Source organism: Gekko japonicus, unplaced genomic scaffold, assembly GCF_001447785.1.
Source record: "Gekko japonicus isolate JY-2015 unplaced genomic scaffold, Gekko_japonicus_V1.1 scaffold964, whole genome shotgun sequence".
NCBI lineage: Eukaryota > Metazoa > Chordata > Lepidosauria > Squamata > Gekkonidae > Gekko > Gekko japonicus.
This window is the reverse complement of record NW_015164214.1, coordinates 591,929-607,458: the sequence shown is the minus strand read 5'-3', so window position 1 is coordinate 607,458 and position 15,530 is coordinate 591,929. Positions and strand designations below refer to the sequence as shown.

Genomic DNA, 15,530 nt, shown 5'->3' with positions numbered 1-15,530 from the left:
AACCTTTATATGGGGGGTCAGTGTGCCTCCTGTACTTCACTTTTACTTTAAAAATGACATAAGAACATAAGAGAAGCCGATGCTGGGTCAGGCCAATAGCCCATCCAGTCTGTCACACAGTGGCCAAAAATACCAAGTGCCATCAGGAAGTCACCAGTGTGGCACTAGAAGCCCTCCCACTGTTGCCTCCCCCCAAGCACCAAGAATACAGAGCATCACTTGCCCCAGAGTCCCTATCTATACCTTGTGGCTGATAGCCACTGATGGACCTCTGGCTCCATGTGTTTATCCAATTCCCTCTTGAAGCCGTCCATGCTTGTAGCTGCCACCACCTCCTGAGGCAGTGAATTCCATATGTTAATCTTTGGGTGAAGAAGTATGTCCTTTTATCCATTCTAGCCTGACTGCTCAGCAATTTCATTGAGTGACCACAAGTTCTTGTATTGTGAGAAAGGGAGAAAAGTACTTCTTTATCTACCTGCTCTGTCCCATGCATAATCTTGTAAACCTCTATCCTGTCACCCCTCAGTCAACGTTTCTCCAAGCTAAAGAGTCCCAAACACTTTATCTTTTCTTCATAGGGAAAGTGTTCCAGCCCTTTTATCATTCTAGTTGCCCCTTTCTGCACTTTTTCCAGTGCTATAGTATCCTTTCTGAGGTGTGGTAACCAGAATTGCACACAGTGTTCCAAATGAGGTCGCACCATCGATTTACACAGGGGCAGTATGATACTGGCTGATTTATTTTCAGTTCCCTTCCTAATAATCCCAAGCATAGCGTTCTCCTTTTTTATTGCAGTTGCACACATTCTTGACATTTTCATTGAGTTATCTACTACAACTCCAAGATCTCTCTCTTGGTCAGTCTGTGCCAGTTCGGACCCCATCAATGTGTATTTATAGTTAGGTTTTTTGGCCCCAATGTGCATCACTTTGCACTTGGCCACACTGAACCCCCATTTGCCACGTTGACGCCCACTCACCTATCCTCGACAGATCCCTTTGGAGTGCCTCACAATCCTCCCTGGTTCTCACCACCCTGAACAACTTCATGTCATCCGCAAATTTAGCCATGTCACTGCTTACTCCCAACTCGAAATCATTAATGAACAAGTTAAAAAGCATCAGACCCAGTACTGATCCCTGCGGTACCCCACTGCTTACCATCCTCCACTGTGAAAATTGCCCATTTATACTCACTCTCTGTTTTCTATTAATTAGCCAGTTTTTGATCCACAAGAGGACTTGTCCTTTTAATGACTATTGAGCTTACTTAGGAGCCTTTAATGAGGAACTTTATCAAAAACTTTCTGGAAATCAAAGTAAACAACATCTATTGGGTCCCCCTTGTCCACATGTTTGTTCACCCCCTCAAAGAACACTAACAGGTGAGACAAAATCTCCCGTTACAGAATCCATGCTGAGTCTTCCTCAGTAGTTTTTGTTCATCAATGAGCCTACTAATTCTCTTCTTAATAATGGTTTCCACCAATTTACCTGGTATTGACGTCAGACTGACTGGCCTGTAATTTCCCATATCTCCTCTGAAACCCTTTTTAAAGATGGGGGTGACATTAGCTACCTTCCAGTCCTCAGGAATGGAGGCAGATTTTAATGAAAGATTACATATTTTTGTCAGGAGATTCACAAGTTCACATTTGAGTTCTTTCAGAACTCTTGGATGTATGCCATACTGGCCTGGTGATTTATCAGTTTTTAAGTTGTCTATCAGTTGTAGGACCTCCTCTCTCGTCACCTCAATCTGACTCAGGTCTTTCAACACCCCTCCCGAAAACAGCGGTTCTGGAGTGGGCAAGCACTTCTCATCTTCCACAGTGAAGACAGAGGCAAAAAATGCAATCAGCTTCTCAGCCATTTCCCTATCATCCTTCAGTACTCCTTTTACCCCTTGGTCATCCAAGGGCCCCATTGCCTCCCTGGCTGGTTTCCTGCTTCTAATGTATTTGAAGGAAGTTTTATTGTTGGTCTTTTCGTTTTTTGTAATATGCTCCTCATAGCCCCTTTTTACCTGCCTGATCACAGACTTGCATTTTATTTGCCACAGTCTGTGTTCCCTTTTATCAATATCACTGAGACTAGCTTTCCACCACTTAAAGGAATCCTTCTTACCTTTTACAGCTTCCATTACTTTGTTTGTTAACCATGCAGGCTTTTTTCTATACCTATTTGTGCCATTCCTAACTTGTGGTATATATTTTTTCTGAGCTTCTAGGATTGTAGTTTTAAATAGTCTCCAAGCTTCCCCAATGGTTTTCACCCTTTCTACTTTTCCTTTCAGTCTCCTCTTCACATGTCCCCTCCAATGCACCCTCTAAGCTGTGGAGTCTTGTGAGCAAAAATTCTACTTTGTGAGCTACTGGCATTAAAGTTGTGAGCGAGCAATTTGGATACTGCAGAAATTAGTTTTCTCTGGAGCCATCCTTCCTAAGACAAAAAAGTGTGAGCCAGAGGCTAAAAAACTGTGAGCTAGCTCACACTAACTCAGCTTAGAGGGAACACTGGTCCCCTCATTTCAGAGAAGTTACCCCTTTCAAGTTAAAAGTGGTTGTGTTAGTCTTTTTGGGAAACTCCCTATTTATACAAATGTTGAACTCAATAACATTATGGTCACTGTTCCCAAGCGGTGCAATCACTTTTACATCTCTCACCAGGTCTTGGCCGTTATTTAGGACCAAATCCAGGATCGCCTCTCCCCTGGTAGGTTCTGTGACCATCTGCTCCACAGCAGAGTCATTGAGAATGTCTAGAAACTCAATCTCTTTTTCCCAACTTGAACACATATTAACCCAATCAATGTATGGTACAACACAATTATTTCGTCTAGCTGCTATCTTTAATTCATTCATCATTTTATAATCCTCCTCTATCTTTTGATCTGGTGGGCGATAACAAACTTCCAGTGTTAAGCTTCCTTTTGGGCCCACTATTTCGACCCATAGCATTTCCAGAAGCTAATCTAATTCTCTTCTCAGTCTTACTGGACTGTATACCCTCTCCGACATACAGAGCCACCCCACCTCCAACCCTTCCTCCCATCCTCCCCCTCCTATCCTTTTGATAGGCTGTGGCTGGCATGACTAAACCTTCCCACCAAAGCGGCACCTATCTACTCGCAATTTCTTGCTTTTGAACTGCTAGATTGGCAGGAGCTGAGGTCAGAGACAGGAGCTCCCTCCATCATGCGGCACTAGGGTCTCAAACTGCCGAGCTACTGACCTTCTGGTCTGCAGCTCAGAGTCTTAACCTCCGAGCCATCACAGCCCCTTATCTGACAATAACCACCTTTAAATTCCTCTCCAGTGTACCTCCCAAAGAGATTCCCCATTCCTCACAATGACACATAATTAAGAGACTAAACATCACAAAATAGTAACTTCTAAGCCAAGAGTACACGGCATGCACCGTAACAGCAGCAGCAGGTCCCACTACTAATTTGATGACTCAGCAGTGCTGCCAGGACCAGTAATGCCACCATTTTGTTGGCATCACTCCCTACCACTTTGGTCAGTACATGACCTTTACCAGATATGGACATGTCTACCAGCTTTTAAACACTCTCCAGGCGAAACTCTACCAGCTTTTACACAATCTCCAGGCAAAAATGATGATAGGGCTAGTGAAAGTAACGTGAAGCTGGGACTGGGCATTCTGAAGGATTGAATCTGAGAAAGTGGCTGGCTCATCAAGTAACGTGCTACAGTATGCAGCACTTCCATAATATCACGGGAAGCAAATCCAGCTCAGCACACCCAAGTCACCATGGCTATATACTGTATGTTTTGATATCATCAAGCAGTCAAGGCCATAATCTAAACAGCAGCTGTCTTCATTCCCAAGGTTTCTTCACACCAGCTCTCATTCAGACAGGCCACATCAGATCTTCAGCAGCTAGTTCTTTTTCAAATGGAGCAATGGTCTCTCTAATCCTCCCCCCAAAAAAACTCTGATAGGAGGAGCAGTATGCCTCCCTCCATCGTGACTTTCGTCCTGTACTAATAAGTACCTAACTTTCTCCACCCTCTGCCTCAGCTGCTAAAGTCTACCTATGTTTTGCTATTGTGCTTGATCATGTCACTAACTTCCCTTTTAAATGGCAAACTGAACACTGTCAGCATATACACCCTCCTGCATACTGGCAGCTTGTACATGCCACTCTGCAGATGCACATGTGCTTGCTCATACTATGGGCTTGCCTTCTAGTATCAGCTTGGATACAGAGTAGCATTTTGGCAAAGCACAAATGTTTTCTGCAGAGTACAACTTTCTGATCCCCCCCCCAAAGCAGCCCAAAATGCCCCCATCACATTTCACTGAGACAGGGTACTGTAACAAACAAAATTTTCAGGGCATTTCAGGCTGGGAAAGAAGAGAAAAACACACATTATGGGCAGAGATCCCTGCACCCAAAGAAACACTAGTTTGGATCCAAATCTTGTATGCCATTCTCTTCTCACACTGCTAGTTTGCACTCTCCCTCCCTCTACACACAAGTACACACACACACACAGAGAGAGAGAGCGAGAGAGAGAGAGAGAGAGAGAGAGAACTTTTACAAACGATAAAAACATTTGTAATGCATGTAATTTAAATCCTTTTTTAAAAAACCCTTATAAACTGACATCCCGAGCATAGGTGCGCTTTCAGATATTCCAAAATTGGCTGTTTAGGGTGAGCTCAGGGATAGCTGAAATCAGGAGCAACACAAATCTATCTCATGGAATTTTAGGAGTGTGACAGAGACAGAAAGAGAAGCAGTGCACACAGCCCACAACTGATCCACAGTGCAATGGCCCATTAAACTTCAAAGTGCCGTTCTTTCCCAATGGGAAGATCCCTCTATTCAGAACAATGAAGTTTAAAGGTTAAACAGTTGATACATCAGGGCCCAGCTGGTTTGTGGTGCACTAGCCCTTCAAACTTTAAGGGGCCATCATTTTCAATGAGGGCAGAGCTGGTCTCCCAATTTCAGAAACTAGAAGCCCATCAGTGGCTATTAGCCACAGTCTGGGGCAAGTGATGCACTGTACTCTTGGTGCTTGGGGGGGGGGGGCAAACAGTGGGAGAGCTTCTAGTGTCCTGGCCCCACTGGTGGACCTCCTGACGGCACCTGGCATTTTTGGCCACTGTGTAACAGAGTGCTGAACTGGATGGGCCATTGGCCTGATCCAACATTGGCTTCTCTTATGTTCTTAGAAGTTTAAAGAGCAGGTACATCACTGGATGAGTGCAAGCATTTTAAGATACCCAAATCACAGCTGTCTGTACATAGGCCTTATTCTGTAGTAACACAAAACACTCAAATATATTACATACACAGTTTAGGCATACAGTGTAATACAGTGTAACATAAAATTGAACTGATGACTTGAAGCAAACCCCACTTTGAAATTATGTACATAATACCAATTTCAACCACATATAATGACAACTGACAAATGAAGTACATATATTTTTTTCATATGCATCTTATACTGAGACACAGCCTTTCAAGATTTGTAGTTGGCACAAGTCTGCCCCTCCACCAATTCAGGGGAGGGGTGGTGTCTATGATTTTGCACTGAGCTTCAGAGGCACTCAGAGTATCTCCGAGGTACATGAGATCAAGAACAGGCTCCCATGACTCCTTCAAAGTCCCAAACTGATAGGGGGATCAGGATCATCCCTGTAGTCTATCTTCCCTGTGGATAAACACAAAGCACCTCCAAAGCATGGTGCAAGGTGAGGGACAATCCATCTCCCAAGCTCCAAAAGACGGCAAGGCCTGATCTCTGTTAAACTATGTTGATGACCTGTCATGTTCCTCTCAGTTTTGAAGATCAGAGACTTGTCACTTGCCAGTAGGAGAAAGGACATTTACCATGGTGACCATGAGAAATGAATTCATGTTCAGAATCTTTTCGGATACAAGTAGCACAAAGCACAAACATTCTAATGCAGTCATGTCCTGATACATTTGTGAGGTACAAGTTATTTTAAGCATTATAATCGTAATCTAGAATCATTATATCATAACTGAAGTTTGCAAAAAAAGTTTTCCTCTTTTCTACCCAAATTAGGAGGTCAATCTATGATCTTGAAATACTAACATAACCATTAAAAGTTTTAATAACTCTTACCTTTGTTGGGTCTGGATGACTTGTTCTTGTTAGATTTGAAACAAGAGCTCCTAGATTTGTCTTCTCTGTCCTTAATAAATTTTTGTACATCATCCAAAGAAAGCTTCTGCAGAACAACAACTGGTTTAGCTCCTTTATTTAGATCCTCCACTAGCCCAATCTTCTCTACTTTGTCCTTTGGTTCACCCTTAATTTCCGATTTCCTTGTATCATGCATGACATTGCCATCTTTATCCCGCTTTATTTTTGGAATGATAAAGTGTTTCAAAGCCCCAGATCTTGCCCCCAACAAAAAACTGGGAAATTCTGCTTTGCTGTCAGTATGTGCTTTATTACTATCCAGTTTGCTCTTATTACCATCTGTCCTTCGTTCATCTTTACTGTTGGATGATCTGAAACCTGGTCTGTCCGATCTTGATTTACTAATATCACTTTTACTTTCCTGTTTAATACGAGGACTGTCAGGTCTTGATCTCTGATCCCCAGAAGACAACCTGTCCCGGGACTCACCAGACTCATGTCTGTGTTTTCTTTCTAGTTTTTCAGCCTTTGAGTTATCAGATTTAATGCCATGTTTAGAGTCGTGCTCAGTCTTACTTGAAGACCTCAAATACTCAGGCCTTCTTAGCTTCGATGAATCTCCTCTATGTCTCTCCGATTCACTCCGGTCCTCAGATTTTGGTTTAAGGTGATCAAGATCACGCCTTAATGAGACAGAAACTGAGCGTACATCTGGTCTCTGTTTTAATATATCAGGCCTTTCAGATTTCACCCTGGAAGGATCAGATTTCATGTCCATTTTGTGTTTAGATAAATCAGGCTTCTTTTCTGAAGAGGATTTACCAGAATCCCGCCTGTTTTCATGCCTGTGTTTTGGGGTTTCTGGCCTGCCTTCATTCCTCTGCTTTGGGGTTTCTGGTCTGCCTTCATTTTTCTGTTTTGGAGTATCTGGCCTCACTTCATTTTTCTGTTTGGGAGTCTCAGGTTTTTGTCTTATATCCTGTTTACCATTATTTTGCTTGCCCTCATTTTGTTTTACATCCGTTTGCCTACTTTCGTGTTTGCTTTCCTGTTTAATTTCTGTCTGTTTGCTTTCACTATGTTTCGTTTCTATCCGCTTACTCTCATTTTGCTGCACTTCTGTTGGTTTGTTCTCAATGGGTTGTATTTCCACCTTTAAACTTTCAGGATCTGTTTTTTTCCTAGGGGTTTCAGGATGGTTCTCAGATTTTTGTTTAAGTACTCCGACATCCTCTTGGGAAACAAACACAGAACCATCATTACACTGCTTCATCTCTTCAGGCTTTTTGATGGTGTCTGAATCCTGAGTTACAGCTGCCTGAGAGTCTGCCCGTCCTGCTTGCTGAAGATCAATACTAACCATCAAGGCTGGCCTTGACCCATTTCCCGCAGAACCTGTCTCCTGAGAAGCTGGTTTGTTTCCTCCAGTAGCACCTCCAGCCTCCTGCGGATAGGAATCTTGTTTTCTTTTCTTCAAAGGCTTATCTGCAGATCAAAGGGAGAATATGTTAAAGTGTGCAACATGTGCGTGAATTAACATATCACACGTGAAAAAATATGTTCATTTTAGTAGGTTCAAAGACTAATTCAAAAGTCATGCTACAGATAGCAACAAAACATAGCACTATAGTTTCAACCAGCTGTATACAGAAAGTATTCTGGTGTGAACCTTCTAAAGAACAGGGATAAAAAGCAAGCCTTTTCCAATGTTCTTTCAGTATGTATTTTTAAAAATAAATAAGGTGCTGAATTATTCTGCCTAACTAAACTGAAAGCAATACTGTGCATTTACTAACATTTTACGTTGAAACTTTCAGTATCTGTCCTGTTTCCTTGACCTGAATGCCACAGCTTCATATTAGTTAACCTTTGTAATTGTAAAGGGTTGGATCCAACCAGATGTTCTGTTGGTGAAAAGGGGAGAAGGGGACCACTCTGACCACCCAAAATGGCTACTGTGGGGATCATGCAACATTGACAAAAGCCTTGTTGGACAGGCATGGTAGTAAGGAGAAAAACTGGGCAAGTTCAAGCAAAAAAGCTAGATAAATCCAATCCAATATGAATACAATGACATTATAACTCCAGTTCTGATATTTGTGAATTAACTGATAAAAGCTCTAACCAAGGTTGCAAAGTTCAAGTTCAAAGCTTAAATGAAGCTCCACTCTATGAGATCTGCAGGAAGAAAAAAGACCAGGAGTAGGGGAAAACAGTTCCCAGCTATAATCCACAGTTCCCCCTTACAGACAAGCAGCCTCACTTTATAGAAAAAGAATCAATTTTAACTCAACCTGCCTATAGTTGAATCAAACCTGGGAATTCCAAATAAGGGGAGAATGTGAAAAAGTTAGTTAACTATTTATTTATTCCTTCATATTTGATAGCCTGCCCTTCCCACGAGGCGAGCTCAGGGCGGGTAATAACATTTCAGCAGTACAAAAATAATTAAAATATTAAAACACCGTCATATGCATTAAAATGGTTATCACAACCTGAGAGCAGAAAATTAGTGGTTGCGAGAGGTTCCCCTGGCCCATTGGTGACACATAAATAATGGCCAGCAGTTGTTAGATGGGTGACAAGAACCTCAGGAAGCCCATACATGGATGTCCACTGCATCAGCCAAAGGCCTGGTGGAACAGATCCATCTTACAGGCCCTGTGGAATTGAAGAAGATCCCGCAGGGCTCTGATCTCAATGGGGAGCATGTTCCACCAGGCAGGGGCCAAGACAGAAAAAGCCCTGGCACTGGTCAAGGGAAGAGAGATGTCTTTTGGGCCAGGGACCACCAGGTCTATCAGCATTCTGAGTTATCCATTAGCTCCCAGTCATGATCTCCAAACAAACAAAAAGTCTAAAAGGGGCTGAGCAGAGATAGAATTCTCATAGTTTAACAAGCTTTCTTAATGGATCACACGAAAAGATCCATCTAGACCAGCCTACTATATCCAACAGCAGCCAACCAGATGAATCATCAAACGATTACTGGGGAACAGGAAGAACACTCCCTGCAGTTCAGTTTCAGAACAACTGCACAGATGAATTTAAAGAGATGGGTATGGAGACAGACCATTTGATAAACAGAAGCCAGGAGGCAGCAAGGAACATCCAAGTGTGCAAAACCTGGGGCTGAACATTACAGAGGTTTAAGAGGAGAAAAAGACCACCAAGCCCTACTCATCAGCAGATAGGCATGGCAAGTTGCTATAAGCTATACTGCCACCCCCAACACACACTATTGGAAAGAGCTGTGCAGCCTCCAGCAAAGGTAATGAGCAGTGGTCTGCTGATTGGATCTTTCACAAATCCCCTGCATAATCACACTGTGATCAATAATCATTGGTTTTCAACAAGTTAGCTTGTAGTGTATGAGAGAAACAAACCTGATTTCAAGCCAGGAATACGCATTACATTGAATGTAAATATATAAAATACGCTGATGTAGATTCATGTTCAGTACAAGAAAAATTGTGTTTAATATTTATTATAATATTTATCACTGACTGTAAAAAGCATATATATAGCAGGACACACAACCTGTAATCCACTAACCTGAATTCAATCAGAAAGCATGTACTGTGGCCTGCCAGGTACTTCCCCCCCCTCCCCACCAGATTCTGGTTCCTGCAGGCCCTTACAAAACAAAAATCTGCTGATGGATTGCATGAGGAGATCTTAAATAAGGCAGGCGCACATGCACACCCAAATTCATTCATAATATTACTGTCTTCCCACCATATACCTGTTTGGATCCCCAAACTGTAAGAAGTTGTACTAGCAATAGTAGTTACATATCATTACTCTGTACCAACAGCTGATTATAAGGAAACATTTAAAGTTAGTAAGCTAATGAAGCATACTTTAGTAAAAATGTTGACACAACCGTAAACAAATAGAAATACAGTCTAGTAATTTCATTGGAAACGACTGAAGTCTTTAAATGTACATAATAAATTTATGTCATCAGAAGACAGAAAAATACAGCTATCATTAAGCAGGTCTCTTTGAACCACAAAGGATGCTATATTATTGAATCAATCATACATATCGCTGGGAAAATGAAAGCAATCCCACATATTTAAAGATGGCAAAAATAGCATGGACAACATTATAACACAGAAGTAACATGGGCTAACCTTTTTTATTCACTCAGAATTTATTCATACTGCACCAAGACTTAGGAAAGACTGGAAATCTTTTATAACTCCATACATGTGGAATGGGGTGTGCAAGTAAACTTCTGAGTTCACTTGTGGTCTGGAGTCATGCCGCAGCATGACTCAGTGAGTGAACTAAATCCCTTCTCCATTATACTTTATGGGGACGGTTCCCATACGGTATAATGGAGCCAAATAAATCCAGCAAGCCATTTATTTCCCGAATCCCAATATCATATTGATATTGGAATTTGGGAATATTGGAAAAAATACCGATTTTTTTTGTGTTAAGGACACCTGAACCCGAAAAATACCAATTTTTGTTGCACACCCTGAACAGAATGTGGCAACTACTGCAGAAACCTGGCACTTGCACTTTGTAAAAATGTTTGAGCATACTTCAAGCCTCTAGCTTTTTACACAAAGAACAAAATGCAAAGACAACTCTGCATGTATGAAGAGTCCACAGCCTCTTAAACAGTGCTTGTCATTTCTGAATGGTGTTTATAACTTTTCCTGGTGCTTTGGTAATTCTATTGCTTCTCCTAACCTCAGTGAATGAGGAATCACAGAATTCTAGTACTGTATAGAACAGTGCATGTACATCCAGCATTATGGAACTATGATACTATTAATAAACCAAAATGGCATTAGCCTTTTATCCACACAGACTAACCTTCAATCTATAGCCTCAATCTTTTACTGAAGTCATACTGTCTAGCCAGTTCCCAGTTTAGATCCACACACTGTTCTCCCACTTGTACCTTCAGCTATGCTTTATTTCTTTTGAAGCCCTCCAGCTTTGAATTTCAACCTATCACTGGAAGCTGAGCCTGTCCTTCTACTTCTACATCACTCTCAAATTTGGTAAATCCACTGACCAGCAGAGTTTGGTGTAGTGGTTAAGAGCACAGACTCTAATCTTGGAGAACCGGGTTTGATTCCCCACTCCTCCACATGTAGCTGCTGGTGTGACCCTGGATTAGTCACAAGTTTTTTCAGAGCTGTTCTCTCAAGAGCAGCTCTCGAAAGAGCTCTCTCAGCCCCACCTACCTCACAGGATGTCTGTTGTGGAGAGGGCGAGGGAAGGAGATTGTAAGCCACTCTGAGACTCCAAGTGAAGGGCAGGGTATAAATCCAATCTCCTCTTCTTCTTCTTCTTGCTCGAGGTGGTTAATAAATGTACTGAACAGCAGTAGCTACCTCACAAACCCATGCAGAATGCTGATAGTTGTCCAGTTTGATGATGATACACACTCTTCTTTTGGACACAGGTTTTCAATCAACTACTTACACCTATAGTACTTTCTTCCAACCCATGTTCCCCATATATGTGCTTCTGCAATCCAGAAATATAAAAATATTTTTTTTCAAGGCTACTAAACTTAGGGTTTGGGGAGGGGTTTTGTGACAAATAAGGCAATTAGGCCTGGCATTACTTGTATTTAATAAAACGTTGAATGCTAAGAATTCCTTAGGTCCTTCTAAATTACCTCTAAAAGCTCAATTAAAAAATTACAAAAGGTCTTTTTGGGCCACATATTCTAAGAATCCAGACCCTCAAAAGAACAGAGAATAAAATCATATGCTATCAAAAAAGCAGTATTTTCTAATAAGAAAAAGCATTCCTGTATTTAATCATTATTGACAAAAGATAGTGGGTAGAACCAAAAGAATCACAAGCAGTGTTATGCTTGCAGAGACGGGCTTTCCTTGCCTCTTTCGTCCAGCTATACTATAGCAAAAGCTGTTCCTACAGAAAGAGTCCTTCAGGACTGAGCTGTTTTGTAATATGGGGGGCTGAAACTACAAAGGAAATCCATGGAAGCCACAGACATCTCTCACATTCAAACAGAAGCAGGGGGTAGGAATCAAGCCGGGGTGTCAGGAGACAATTCACCACTATTTCATATACTGTTGCTAAGAAGAAGCAATGCAAAGTTTTTCTAAAAATGTAAAAAAGAATGTAGTAAATCCACATATAAGGCTGTTTACAAGGAGCATATCTGAGTATACAGTTCTTTATCAGAAGTATTAGATCTACAGAAGAAGGAAAACACAGTAGCTTTGCATACACTGAAGCAGCAGTGGCACTGCCATCATGCCTAAACCATAATGGGGCATATGATGCTCATCACCCCCTGCAACAGGTCTGCTGTAGTTTGCTACATTGAGCATGGCATCAAGGAGCACCTGCTTTCCCACCGGCTGATACATAGCGGTTCTACAGATTTCTTTCCTGCCGGAAGCACCTGAGGCTGCCCAATCTTTTATCATTTACTCCAGGCCAACCACTGATCTCTGTCACAGCTTCTGATGCACTCACTTGCTCCCTTCCTCTGGCCCAGTCCCCACTGCTCATCACCGCCATAATTTTAGGGGCTTCAGTACCCAGTCAGAGATAATGCACTTCCTTTTAATATATGGGTCCCAGTAAATAATCAATCATGCCAGCTCCTGATACTGGGGCTGGGTGGCAACACATGTATGGCAGCAACAAAAGCAATACAAAAAGGAGGATCCCCCTAGCTAGAAAAGCACAAGATGCATTTGAGCTGGACCCAAATTTAAGTTTATGAAACTGTCCTACATGAAGAAAACACTGCCTTTTCTAATAAATGAAGCCAAGTTTGACTTGTGCTTAAAGAGCAACCAGCAGCTATGCTGCATATATTGCTATTTACTTACAGCTACAGCTGCGAAAGTGAACTGCTCAGTAATTTATACAATGTACAAACTGGACAGCAGCAGCAGTGTCAGCAATGAGACTTCAAAGGAGAACCTGGGTTCAAGCAGCTTTTGGAGAAGCACATCTTTATACAGTCATTCATTCAAACGTTAATTTTAATTCATGGTATTCATGTCCAAAAATTTTTTTGTATGTTTATACCTCATTAATTTGAAGTGAATTATTTTTCCTAAATTTATTATAGATGAACAATAAAATATAACTAGGCGACAAAGATACTCAGATACTAAAGAAGCAATAGGCAAAGATCTACTTACTGAAGCATTATACAGCGTATATTGCTAACAGTGATCATGTAAATAAACGTTACTCCAACTTCAAATATTCAACTATTTCTTGCTCTACTAATAAAACCTTTAGTAACCAGTATTTCAAACAGTCCTGTCCTATCTCCTACTTAGAAAAATCACTACCTTTAAACGTGCACATGAATACAACCCACCTTTCTCAAGAACCAAAAGCACTCAGTCGCCCTACAGCTTTAATCACTAAAGCTTTAGAAATAGCAAGTAGTGATCTTGTACTAAGAGTATGAAATAAATGGTTCACTTTTCAAGGACCCCTTTGAGAAAAATGTATATTAGCACATGTATGCAATATTTTTACCTTTGTCTTGCACTTCTTTTGAAAATCGCTCCCTTTCAATAGCTGATTCACGTTCTATCCGTTCAATTTCAGCCAATGCATCCAATTCTACTTCATCGTATGGCGTTATAGTTCCATGTTGCGAAACCTGTTGATGCGTCTGTACCAAAGGATTTTGAGGTTGTTTTGCAGAAACTGAAGTGTTCGGTTGTAAAACAGGCACTTGTTGTGCCTGAAGGAATGCGGTTTGTTCATGCTGCGGCAAACACTGAGCAGCATTTAGTGGGCGATTAATATCCTGTGGAGTAACGGGTGTTTTAGAAGTCTGTCCTGGATACTGAACATTAAAAGAAATATCCCCTTCTGAAACATTACTGTTTTCCAAACCAGAAAGCATATCGTCCTGCTGGTCCATATCTGAAGATCTTACACGAGTGAGTCTTAACGTAAGTTTAGTAGAGTCCTTGGATGGAGAGCTAATGATATCATACATTGCAGCCTTTTCAGTCTGGTCTTTTTCATCCTTGCCTAACTTCATTTTCTTTTGTTTCTTTTGCTTTCTTTCTGGAGAATCTAATAATATGTCTGGGGGAACATCTCTAGGTGATGAGTAAGGTGGAGGCTGAGACTGAAGTATTAATGGTGGTCTTGATCCTAGAACAATAATTTAGAAAAACTGAACAGTTATGTTGGTTCACATTTGTATAAAAACACACTAAAATAATCTTTATTAATCATTTGTATTTTTACAGATTTTTTTCACATACATAATAGAAAAAAATTGCATTCAGAGGAATAACTCATAATCCTTATTAATACAAAGTAATAGCAGCTGCAGTAGAAGATGCCTTTACCTCTTATCAACTTGGCAATCCAAATCTACCAAGAAAGTTATCACTCTAAAAAGAGGTGGAAACTATTTTGACACCAAGCAACTTAATTAGGCCAGGGCTTCAACTACTAAAAGATATTGGTTAATTAAAGGCCTATCAAAGCTAGGACATATCCAGAGTTCACTAGAATCCAAAACCCCAAAATGATGAGAAGCAGACAGGCGAAATGTACTACAACACACACACAATATCACAGAAACTCCCTCTGTTTTGAAATTTGCTAAAAGCCAAAACACACATCAGTTGAGGAATACTTCATGTGCAAGAAGTGAATTTGTTCTTTTAAAAATATTAAATAGATCATTTGCTTTCATTTGTTTCCAGCTCTTTACACAGATTAACCACACGAAACTTATATACTTTCTACAGCTGGAAACATTATTTTCTAATAAGCAGAAGGAAGTATTTTTTTCTGGCACATCACTGCACTTGTACAATTGTTTAGAACACTTCCATTCATGCAACTAGGGGTGTGCATTCAGATCTACCCGAAAAATAAATTATTGGTTTCGGGTATATTTTGGCTCCCCAAATGTATCTGGGGGTTTTTTGAGAAAAGAAAACCAAGAAAATCCCAGTAGTTCAAAAAACAGCAGAGAGGTGGGAGCAGATTGCTCCTGCCTTTCAGCTGTTTGTCAGGCTTCTACTGCAATCCCTTTATAGTTTAAAGGGACTGTAGAAGGCAGCCTGAGGATCAGCTGTGCTGGGGGCAGCATACTGTTTCCAGGAGCTTGGCTTGGGGCTGTCTTCTCATGCAGCATTCAGCCCCAAAAGCTGCTGTGCAGCAAGGAGCAATCTGCTAGTGACGGCACAGCAGATCCTGAGGTCAGCTTCCCCTGCAGCTGCAGGTCTGCATGCGGCAGGGAGAAATCTCCCTGCCGCACGCAGATCCTGGGGCCAGCTTCTCCTGCAACACGGTTTAAACTGTGCTGCAGAAGCCATTTCAGCTAGAATCTGCGGGCGGCAGGGAGAGACTTCCCCACTGA

At 41.4% G+C, this 15,530-nt stretch overlaps 1 protein-coding gene across 1 annotated transcript in view; it reads right to left on the bottom strand.

Annotated features, from left to right (window-relative positions):
- Window positions 1-15,530, bottom strand: part of NIPBL (Nipped-B homolog (Drosophila)) — a 180,294-nt gene that overhangs the window by 62,796 nt on the left and 101,968 nt on the right. The window contains exons 9-10 of the mRNA XM_015408480.1: window positions 13,673-14,305; window positions 6,137-7,642 (exon numbers count right to left, since the gene is read on the bottom strand). Coding sequence (XP_015263966.1) covers window positions 6,137-7,642; window positions 13,673-14,305 — 2,139 coding nt within the window. The remainder of the gene's footprint in view (window positions 1-6,136; window positions 7,643-13,672; window positions 14,306-15,530) is intronic.